We start from the raw sequence: 12,053 nt of genomic DNA, 5'->3' as shown, positions 1-12,053 counted from the left end.
CAAGGTTAAATAAGCTGGTATTCAAGTATCAGCCGCCACTTGTATCTACAATCGACTATCGTGCTTTAGTGTATAGAAATAGAATCTTTTCTCTCAAGGCGCATATACCAAAGTTTTAAATGTTTCGTGGAAGAAAAGTCTGCAGGGCAAGAAAGTCTAACTTGAGGTGAGGGCTGTGGTCTGTGAGTGACAAGGGAAATCACAAAATGGAATTCATCGTCAGTCGTTTTCTCTGTTCTCCTTCACTTTGCAGATGATGGACCGATGGGAGAATCAAGGTAGTCCTCAGACAAGTTTGTCTGCTCCGGCCATCCCGCAAAACCTGCCCTTCCCACCGGCCCTTCACCGGAGTTCCTTTCCTGACTCAACAGAGGCCTTTGACCCCCGGAAGCCTGACCCTTACGAGCTCTACGAGAAATCTAGAGCCATTTATGAAAGTAGGCGTAAGTGAAAGCTACGGAACACAAGGGTACATTAATAATAGCTGAGGCCCTGCCGGAAGATATATTGAGGCTGAAATGATCTGGCGTGATTTTATATTCTGAGGTTCAGAAAGTGTCTCAAAAAGAAAGCCAGCTGATCTAAACTTTTCTTAAAAAAAAAAAAAAAAAATCTGTCAACTCAAAAAAAAAAAATGCTTATATCTTTTGGTTTTAAATTTTATTTCCTACTTTTTTGCCCCTGAGGAGAATCCGGAATGTATTTGACGGAGGCAAAGGAGGTTGCTAGTTTTGTTGAAGTCACCAAATAAGAAGAAGAAATGTTTCGGATTATTTTTTCATTTAATCTGGTCTTGAGTCTGAAGCTTAGATTTTTCTTAGAGCCGTGAATGCGGTCATAGAAGAATTTAGGGCTAAGAGTAAAATGTTAGGCAAGTCCTTCCAACTCATGGTCATGAATATAACAGTTCCAAAAGCAGCAAAGAACCAGGGGCCCATCGTTTCTGCCCAAAACTTCTGCTTCTCACTTATACAGTAGGGCCCATTGAAAGTTCAGTCATAAAATATCATGTACGCGCTTGTCATCCTATTTGAAGGTCTTCTAAAATTATTTCATTGTACTTTATAAATATTAGAAAGCAAAGGTTCTTAAAATTGCATGTACATTGACTGTGCCTGTTTTCGCCATCTAACGGGTCACCACCTCCTGATGTTAGAGGACAGGGATCTGAATGACAAAAATGTATAATCTGTGAGGGAAAGACACAGTGTGCTAGGAACTGAGTAAACGATCAAGGAACCCAGCTGAGTGAGAAGGGATTGGTCCCTGGCACTCCCATTGGTGGTCCACTGATTTCCATGGTGGCGTGTTCCGCCAATGTCTTCTTTCCAACTTTATCATCTGAAGTAGCCAATTTTAAATCATGTGTGATCTCAGAGGATCTCAAATCTTCTTACTCTTTGATGAGTGCAGGGGCTAAGAATTATGCATCCAGCTGGTAAGGGAAAAAGTAGACATAATGCCTTTTCCCCATCCTCTACAACTCTTTATAGAAGTAATTTTGGTTGATAAAATAGTCAGGACAGCAGGCCACTGAGAAATCATTCTCACCAAAATGAATCTCCCCTCTACCTCTTTTTTGTAAATAATCGGCTATGTCAGGGCTGCTGTATTCCATTCTTCCCCTCTGAATGAACAACTGAAATGTCTGCAAAGGATTGTATAGTTAGAGAGTCTTTGCTGTGGTAGACTATGAACAAAGTAGGTATTTTTAGCTGTGTAAGATAGGGTAAGGTATGAATTCAGGTATTAATGCTCCTTAAACTTAAAAAAAATGAAAAGATTGCAGCACAGTTCTTAATACCTTTTCTGCTTCAATAATCAAGTATTTATTGAATATTCACTTTACTTTCAATACTGTGGGGAGATCCAAAGATGGGTAGTATGTCCTGCTCTCACAAATTTAACTGGGAAAATAAGAAGAATACGTAAACATGTGGAGCTCAAGATGCAGGAGAAGTTCTCACGCACTGCAGGATTAAATTATCATCCTCGGGTCCTTGACTTGTTTAATTTTTTGGTGACATTGGGGGCTCACTCATCAAGAAATGCTTCCTCCTGCTTTGCAGTTTCCTGACCAACGCAAGGCTTTATTACGCAGGATGAAGGCAATTTGGTGTTTATTCCGTCTGCTGTTTATGGTGTCTGGTAGAGTCGTGCCCTCCGTTTCTGAGCAGGAATTGTGCATGACCTTCTTTTCAACCCTCAAAGAATTCTGATTTCTCTCTCCAGCCCCTGCAGCGCTGTTTCTGTGCATTGCTTTTCTGCTGCTCACCTGGCACAAACCAAGCAAACCAGTCCACCGCACCTCCCCTCCATGGCTTTCTCAGTCTTCCTCTGGGAGCCCTTTGTCCCCTTTGCCTCCGCAGCCAAACGGACAACAAACATCCTGACTCCCTGCCTGGCCGCCTCGCCCGCATCAGTGCCCACATCCACCTCCTCCGGTGCCTCTCTCATCGCGTCCCCACTTCTTGTTCTCCTCAGCTCACTCTAATGTTTCTAGGGTCACGGTCATGTTTTCAGGGTCACCACTCCTAGGAAGCCAAAGAGGGCAAGCTCATTTCCTTTCCCATCCTTCTCTTTTCTACCATGTTATTTCATAACACTAAATGGAGTGTGAATGAAATGCAGAAATCCCGTCAAGGTAAGACCTCTACCCTCAAGGTGAGGGAGACCCAAAGAAAGCCAGGTGCCGCTCTGCCTGGTCTCTGGAGAGCTGGTCGGTGCCCTCTGCTTGTGGGCACGCGAGTGTCTAGAAAGAACAAAACAGCCCTCTAGACTTTTTCCTGTTTCCAAGTATGGAAACGTTTCATTCTCTCATAAATTTCGAGAACAATACCCAAAAAAGTTTTTAATAAATGAGGAGAAAGCTCAGTCTATTTCTCATCATCTTCAAATAGGTTATTTTTTTTTAATGGTCAGGAAATGTATGCATCCAAACGCAAGACCCATATTCAAGATTCTGATTGTGAACCACTCCTATTCTTATTCCTTTACATCACATGCGTAATGTTAAGGTTTGGCTCTCTTTATTCTTGAGTCCCGCAACTTTTTCCTGAGAGAAAAATCAGGAGGACCAGGGGAAGTATGAAAGGAAATCCTCCCCAAAGCTCTCTAAATGCAGCCCTTTGACATTTTCCATGGCCTACGGGCGTCTCACAGTGTCCTCCCTGACAACAGGTCTAAAGCTAATGGGAGGTTCTGCATCCACATTCAAAACTGGGCTGCAGGAACCCAATGAAAGGATGTCCCTCCACCCACAGGCTTCTGCTGTACAGAGCCTCAGAAGGTCTCTTACATCAAGGCTGTCAAGAAGTATTTGGATGCAAGTCACCAGTCTCCTGCAAATGACGGAAATTTATCAAATGATGTAAATGCTACTGTGCCTCATTTGGCTCATAATTAGATTATGCTGACATTTTAATGTGCATGCACAGGACATCTTAATAAAGATGTATTCCTCAAAAAAAAAAATGCAGTGATTTTAAACAAACAGAGACAACCGTAGGATCCTAGAGCCGCATGAAACAGAACATGACAGGTACATGCTTACGAGAGGAAAACTAGAAACATATCCCATCCCCATGAGATCTTCTTGTGATGAGGTGGGACTGAAGAAAGAGAGAAGGAGCAGACAATTTGACCAATAGTTTCTCATTCCATGTGCAAAATTGATGTTTAATCAGGAGAATGTCATGTGTTAACTATCTTTTTTTTTCTGCTTTTTCTCCTCAAATCCCCCCAGTACATAGTTGCACATTTTAGCTGTGGGTCCTTCTAGTTGTAGCATGTGGGATGCCTCCCAAGCATGGCTTGATGAGTGGTACCATGTCCGCACCCGGGATCTGAACCATCAAAACCCCAGGCGACCGAAGCAGAGCGCACAAACTTAACCACTCAGCCATGGGCCGGCCCTAAATATCTGTTAATTATCAAAAATCTCATTAGTCATTGTTGGAGAACTCTGTGCAAAACTAGATTTTTTTCTAACTTAATTCCACGTAAGCTTAGAGCTTATATACATAAAAGAACTATGCCTAAAAAAAATCCCAAAAAGAAGTTTTGACCAATGGGTTTCTGGATTTTCGTGTTAATTATTTAGGTATTGACCCTCTGTCATTACCAGCAATTCCCAGAAAAGAGCAAAAATCTCCCCACCTCCATCTCTACCCCCGACTTTTAGATAAACATCACTTTTCTCTTTGCCTAATGGCCTCAGTCAATAACTAACTTCTTGCTGTCTCCATTACTTGCATTCTTTAAAACTGAAAGCAAAGGAAAACACTCACATTTTCATAATAGGATAGGCCATGCTGTTTTTTGCTTCTCCCTTCTCTGTCCTTTTCCCACGAGTCTCATGAAAGAAGGATTTTGTTTTCTTTGCAATCACAAGAGGAAGGGCTTGAACTGTCTCGGTTTGTACCCTAACATTCTGAATGTTGGACTATGTACACCGTTTCTAACCTTGAAAAAAACTATTTCTAAAGGCCCTCACTGCTTTCCACCTCCCATCTCTTCCTCCACGTGATCGCATGGTTTCTTCAACCATGTATTTCTGATATGATAGCCTCCCCACCCCCATGAGACTGCCGAAGGTGACTACACGTGCCATTTGCCTGGGACAGTCCTGCTCTGTGCTGTCCTGGCATAATATTAATAGCTTCCCTTTTACTCGCCATATTGTCCTCATTTGAATAATAAATTATATGGTTTCCCTTTATGACATAAGCGATTAAAGAAGTAGACATCATTAGTGTCCAAGAAAAGCATATATCTAAATGCACAGGCCATGAATAAAAATTTTAATACCTACTCAGATAAATAATGTCTTTCAAGTTAATTTATTTGGCCCACTGAATTTTCGCCCATACATGTTTTTTCCCCTAATTTGAGGTAAAGACTTACATGGTAGCTTGTCTTGGTAGCCAAACTCCCAGTGAACTCTCTCCATACCCAGAAAATTGTACATATGTACAAATCTAGAGCATGACAAACTAAGTAGAAAACATAGGTAGCAAGACTTCACTTATGTGGGTACTATGCCATTGAGTCTCGTTCTTATCGCAGAGAATAAATCAGATTCAACGCTGCAGTAATCACAGGACCAAAAGGGAGTTAATTTCTTCTGCCTTCCTGCCCCTAGAAAGAACTATACTAACATAACTGCAGAAAAATGGCTATCGTGCCTCTTTTTTTTTTAATGCCAAGCAAAACAACGTAAACTGCTCCCAAAGAAAAATGATTAAGGCTCATTTTGGAATCTCACAAAATAAAGTTTCGATCATGCGAATGAACTTAGTGACTTGGGAATGAGGGCCCTGGTCTGTTGCTTCCCTTTTCTTTAAGCCAGACTTATTCTAAAGGTTTGTTTTATCATCCTCAGCTCGTGGGACCATTTCTCGGGCTTACTCCCTACCGCAGCCTCAGAAATGGAGCAGACAAGCAGGCTGACAACAGAAATAGACAGAGGAGAAAAATCCTTGTTCCCCAAAACTCTTCCCTCATGATTCTGTCCCTTGATGTGAACCCAAGTTGAATTATGACTGAAGTTGTCCAAACTTTTTCTCTTCACATTGAACCTTGGTTATTATAAATAGACAATTTATGAGGTACAACATGTCCATACTCCTTTGCAGTAAGCCATCATTCAAATGTAGGATCATAAAAGTGTCAGGGATCCGTCTGGTGTGGTGTGCCTTATGGTATAACCTCTTTAGAACAGAAATTCCTCAAAAAGAGCTCACACGATCAATATTTCTTTCCAGAAATTAAGAAGCATTAACCCATAGTAAGCAAAGTGTCTCACCAAAGGTAGCCATCAAAAGTAACCACTGGCGAGTCAAGAGCATAATGGAGGAGCAAAGCGTTTTTAGTACTATACCTGAAATGAAATTATAATTTGTAGCCAATCAAAAGTAGACAGTTGTGTTTTTCACATCTATGGTCTTTATCCTGCTCTTTTCTTGTTCGTCGTTGGTCGTGGAATTCTTTCATTGTTCAGTATGGTAATACGCATAGAATTCGTGGCTGATCACAAATGGGTCATTGTATTTCTAAACTATCGGTTTTTCTGCTGCTCTTGCCTTGTTATTAGTGAGCAAGGGTTGTAGTTTGGGCTGTCCCCCATCCTAACAGCAGAGCCTCTTAGAAAGATGGGGTAGTATAAAGATATTACCCACCCTCTGCGCACAGCACTTGAGACTATAAGGATGATGGGAGCCACATCACACAAGGTTGATATACAAGACCCATAGTGCTCAGAACACAGCCCCAATCCTGTGCCCTCTAGGGCTTCTGCTTGAGCCTTCCTATCTCCAGTCTCCTTGGCCCATGTGATTAAACTCCTCACACAGTCAAGCTGGAAGTATCAATAGGTTTAAAAAGGTTTGAGAAATTCACGGATGCCATGGCTGCAGGCAGCTATTAAGTGAGTCTGAAAGGCCACCTTGCCTTCCTGGAGAGCATCCACACAGCGGCCCGCTGCTCCATCAAGCCCTGGCCTCACTTGCTTGGACATTGCTGGTGTCCAGTGACCTTAAAGTACCACCCACAAATGCTCTCCGGAGCACTATCTTATTTTAGTGAAAAATTAAAATAAGATGATATGTAAATGTTAAGATACTTTTACCAGGGACTTTAGCATTAGAATCATAAAAGACTAGAAAAAGATTTAATAACACTATCATCTTAAATGTCTTCGACTGTACTATGAAGGTTAATTTTCTGTAACTTTTTCCCATGGGAAAACCGTTATTGCTTTCCTTAGATTAATTTATGCTATGATTTGATCTCTTAAAAAAATTCGCCTTTCAGCTGCAGATTCTAATATATTTGTGCATCACTTTGCAGTTATAATATATTGATAAAGAAAATCAGTCAATCCAGTTGTGTTTGCCATTTTTAATACGTAGGTTTTAATTTGGAAATCTAATTTGAAAAATAGTATTTTCAGGGAGCTTTGTAAATAACTATGGTCATATTTAGATTTCTAACAAGATCCTTTTAAATAAAGGAAGTTACCATGATATGAGCTAAGTAATAAAGATAGTGAAATAAGAGTTAAGTTGGGGACACATTTTTCCCATATATTTTAGAAATTAGATCAAATCTGATAGCTTATAAATTTATTTAATTCAGTAGCTTAAAACTTAATGCTCCTGGAATCAGGCAGGGGAGAAAATGTGAGAAGTAAACTCTAAAATCAGCCTTCGATTGAAAAGTTATTTAATGTGTCAAAGCATTTGGTTGGTGGCACAAGTTGACAGTGTAACCCAAAGTACTTTTATGAATAAACAGGAGACCATCAGGGCTGCAGTGAACTGAATGTAATTGCTGGATGGCAAGTAGGTCCCAGTGAGATTATGATAATGTAAAATGTCAGTTTTACAACTAATCGAAGTGTTTTGAAGGTAGCAGCCCTCTGTCCCTGATACAGCTCAATCTTTTTGATGAAAGGATGTTTCGCAATTCCTTATCCTCAGCAGTCACACTAAACATGGAGGTTTTTAAAAAAATAACAGTTCTGCTAGAAAGCTGATTTGCCTTTACTGGGAAAACACAGACTGCCTGGCATCCTGAGCATCCTGCACGTGATGAGTGAGGTGAGCTGGCAGGGTACAGCAGTCAATCCCAAGAGCCTGGCGATGCTACACCCCACCATTGCCCTCAGGAGGCTACTGGTTCATTTCATTGTTGAAAAGTGTGGAACTCCCATTTGAAACAAACAAAGCTCAGTAAGAAAGCAATCAGAATTTGGTCTTGTTTTTTTAAATTTAATGATAAAATAGTCATTTTTTTTCATAGTGCTTCATAGAGTATATATTATAGTATAAATGTAGTATTTTATACACTTGTCCATGAATTTTTATGTTATGCATGGCGTAGATTACGACATAATTCTCATGAAGGATCTGTATTTTGAAAATAAAACAGTTTAATTCAACTACTTGTATGTAACTTCAACTATCCAAATAATTCTAAGTATCAAAATATTTGGACTGTTATACATAAATCAACACAACCGTTGATTGAACTTTCCGCTTTTTGTTTTAATCCTTGATAATACAATATCATAACATAATCTAAAAAGACCTTCATTTACTGTGTGTACATTTCGGGTTCTGGATTAATTTAACTTTCAAATAAGCATTCTTATAATGAAAATCAAGGCTTAATATTTTGGAAATCGTGATCTTTTTTCCATTCTGATCTAAAAGGATTCAGATTTTTCTATTTCACATGCATGTGAAAAATACACGTACAGACATGTTCACATACATCAAACAGGGTAAACCTGTCCCCTGACTTCCATGGATTTTTAGAGGAAAAGCAAAATCATTAAACACGAGCACAAAATTGGGGGTGAGTTATAGTAGCAGCAAAAAGAAAGTGAAGATGAATTTTAAAGTGCCATAAATGAATTTCAATTTTAATTCCCCATTTTCCCATCCAGAACAAGTGCCACCAAGGACCAGTTTTCGAATGGATTCCTCTGGCAAGTATTCTTCAGTACTCACAGTCCTGTGAATGAAACGTCTTTCATTTTGTGTAACAAATCATTCTTCTGAGTAGTATCAGTTTATTAGCATATAATCACTGTGCTAATTTTATTCACCCACAGAAGCACGCATTTAAGGTAGAGAGCAAGTCTTACCAAGGTGGGCCTAAAGGGCTGCCAAGGAAGGAGACAAGGAAAACGGTCATATTCATTCATTTCTTTCATAAAATGCTTTAGCAAAAGCCTAAGTTAAAAACCAGGTGCCAAAGAAAGCCACCAGACTGAGTAGACCCATGCTGTCCAGTACAGTAGCTTCTGGCCACTTGAGGTTATTTTGCACTTGAAACGTGGCTGCTCTGAATTTGGATGTCCTGTAAGATGTGTGCAAAATCCACACCAGATTTCAAAGACTTAGTACAAAAGAAACATATAACGTCTCAATTATTTCTTATATTGATTAATGCTTAAATAATATTTTGGCTACATTAGGTTAAAAAATATATTATTAATATTATACCTGTTTCTTTTTGCTTTTAAAAATGTGGCTACTAAAAATTTTAAATTCCTTATGTAGCTTACGTTTTATTTATATTGGACGGGCTGAACCAGATAAATAGAAGTTAGAAGATAGAGTATCTCAAGAGATTTGTAATCTAGACATTTCCAAAGAACTTATTAAAAATTTTGCTGATATGGAACGAAATTATTTTCACATCAAATACTTGTATCAATTTAATTTTTTTAAACCATACTATTTACAAAATGCTACATTTCAATAGTATTTTAAGTTAGAGTAGGATATCATGGTTTCAAGTTTAAGAGCTTTTAGTAATAATCATTTAATTAAAGGGAAAAGTTGTTTTGACCTAACCATTCTGGAAATACTTACCAATTTTGGTTTAGGCTAAAATATTGAAGGTTAATATTGGAAATGAAGGAGGAAAAGGAAGATTCAGATTTTTTTTACTCTTAGGAAGTGCTCTGAACAGCTGATTAGACCACTGGATTGAAAGCCAGAATGCTGAAACAATTGCAGAAAAGAGTGTTTCTTAATAATAGTACTGTTTCAGGTCTTTGGGCTCACAGCACACATCTCTAGAGTGTTTCCATGATGACAGCTCATTATCCATCTCAGCATGTTCTAACACCCCTTGGAGAATCTATGTGCTTGAGATCATTTCATTCTGTAAGTTTCCATGTCATTTTTTTGGATATGTAGAAAATATGGAAGATATTGCTTGGCATTTTGTTCTCGAATAATGTCTGAAGTATTTGTTTAGCTTAGTCTGAAAAATCTGAAAGCATAGTTATTCTTATACATTAACTGTAAAATCCTTGTAATTTTTAAGAATTTCTTATGCCCAGGGGGAAAATGAGACCTAGTAATTACAGCTACAAAATGAAAGCAGAATTTAATTAAAGATTCTAAATCTCAGCTTACTAACCACAGCAAGCACATTTTGTAGAAATTTCAGCTTTTGAATGGACTTTATTTAAAAACAAAAGAAGAACCACCTAATAGTTTAGATTACCTTGATATATATGCAAAATGATGTTTTTATATTTCAAAAAATATATGTTACTTAAAAAGGAAACATTATGTAGTTTGAGTATATTATGCTACTATGCAATCCAGATTTTCAGAACAGGAACCAATCCAAATATTTTGTTAAATGTCCGTACAAGTTATCAAAATATTCTGGAAAATCATGACTGCCTTCAAAATAAGTAGATCTCCCATACTACTTCTCACATTTATAAAATATCCTTTATCAAATTATGTGTCATGATTTTTGACTCATATATATTTATCATAATTATAAGGTTATTTTATTAACTTTAGCTGCATAAGATGCTTAGGTACAAAGGCAAAATTGATAGTAGGAAGTTCTAAATAATGTAGTTGAGAAGCTAAGTGATATCTGCATAGTAGAATAATACTGTGGTTTCTCAGGTCTACTAAATTGATGAGCATCTTAAAACAATTAAATTCAAGAAACATTTATTTAGAAACTCCTACAGCCTGTGCATAATGGAATACTATAGATAGACAAAGATAATTTTGCCATCATCAAGGCAGAATGTTAGTGAGAAACAATGAATCCATAGTCAGGACCTCTGAATGGACAACTCCTCCCAAAGATGAGAGAGCCAGGGCGTGGAGTGTCACAGAAACCAAGAGTAGAAATGACTTCCGGAAGGAGACTTTTCCGTGTTTAGAAGCGAAGGAAATCAGGGGTCATAAAGGGTACATCAGCAGTATCAAATGAGGCATAGAAATCAAGCAAAATAAGGAATAAGAAAATGGCCATTTGATTTGGTCATTAGGATGCCATCAATGACCTTAAAGAGAGCAGTTCAGTAAGGCCAAGAGAGGAGAAACTAGACAGACAGGAGTAAGTCAGAGGTGAGAGAGTGAAGATGAGGGGGCTAAAGCTCCACTGGAGACTGCTGTTCTAAGAAAGAAAGAAACAGGAAGAGCAAGGGAGTATTTAGGATGGGCAAGCCTGAGTTTATTTGAAGGCTGAGGGTGAGAACCAAATAGAGTGTGGGAGATGGCTTCAACCACAGCTGAAATGCGGCTGGCCACATTCACATTACCAAAGGTATAAAGGAAAAGAGTAAAGAGAAGGGAGTCTTTTAAGGCAAAAATATATTAGCTACTTACCTGGTGATGTTAGACTCAAGCGACAGAAACTATTTCATTCCTGTTTAACTCATTCTGTGTCTGGAGTGCATTGGAAATCCAGAAGCCAAGGACATATTTCATAACCACCTTGACTCCTGATTCCTTCCTCGTACTGTCTTTCCTAGATCTTTTTACAAGGAAAAGCCAAAACATTAATGCCCTTTCCAGCAGGAGAATTTGAATGAATTCGTTCTCTGTGCCAAACTGTGATAATAAGCCCATGGTACTTACGTTTTAATTAAAACATGAAAGGGGATTCAAGTACCAAAATTTAATTGACGTGTTTACAGCAGCATCCCATGTGCCAAATTAATCCATAAAAATGCCGTTCTTTGCATTTTTGAAGCTTGAATCCATTCATAAAATTAATCGGTTGTGTTCAGTCACCCTTCTTTTTGCCTAAAACTGTGCACAAAGCCATGTCTTTCAAAAGCTAGACCAATGGTACTTGAAGCAGGGGAAGCCTTCCTGGTGCCTTAGTGCAAAATAAGAATCAGCTTTTGAAATTCCTCTTTTCTCTATTATGACGGAGGCCGTCCTGATACCTGGATGTGGCCATCATTTGCTACTTGTAAACACGTTAGCTTTTTCAATATTAGTGGGAGGTCAGGATAAATAGGGACTGTAAATTCTGTTCTAGTAGCTTGCCACAGGGGTAGTGTAAAGTCGCATCTGGAATGAGTATCTCAAGAGAGTTTATTTCGTAATGCCTGAGGGATCCTAAGACTCACCTTCCAAGGAAGAATCAACGCTGGCCATGACTGGCCATTGAACACCAATGTCCAAAGAGTGTTCTGGCTCTCCTTAGTCCATTTCTTCACAACCACTGCCTCGTCTTGAGTTGCACCAAGCAATGTCTGAGACTTC

At 38.8% G+C, this 12,053-nt stretch overlaps 1 protein-coding gene across 6 annotated transcripts in view; it reads left to right on the top strand.

Moving 5' to 3' along the window:
- Nucleotides 1–12,053, top strand: part of MAGI2 (membrane associated guanylate kinase, WW and PDZ domain containing 2) — a 1,256,398-nt gene that overhangs the window by 1,082,770 nt on the left and 161,575 nt on the right. For 4 of the 6 annotated variants that reach the window (XM_070506114.1, XM_044769320.2, XM_070506104.1 and 1 more), the window contains exons 12-13: nucleotides 254–443; nucleotides 8,453–8,494. In XM_070506114.1, the coding sequence (XP_070362215.1) occupies nucleotides 254–443; nucleotides 8,453–8,494 (232 nt within the window). The remainder of the gene's footprint in view (nucleotides 1–253; nucleotides 444–8,452; nucleotides 8,495–12,053) is intronic. The other 2 variants (XM_070506099.1, XM_070506108.1) reach the window with 1 other exon arrangement.

This window comes from Equus asinus, chromosome 1, assembly GCF_041296235.1.
Source record: "Equus asinus isolate D_3611 breed Donkey chromosome 1, EquAss-T2T_v2, whole genome shotgun sequence".
NCBI classification, from domain to species: Eukaryota; Metazoa; Chordata; class Mammalia; order Perissodactyla; family Equidae; genus Equus; species Equus asinus.
Note: the sequence above shows the minus strand (reverse complement) of the source record. Positions and strands in the feature narration are given on the sequence as shown.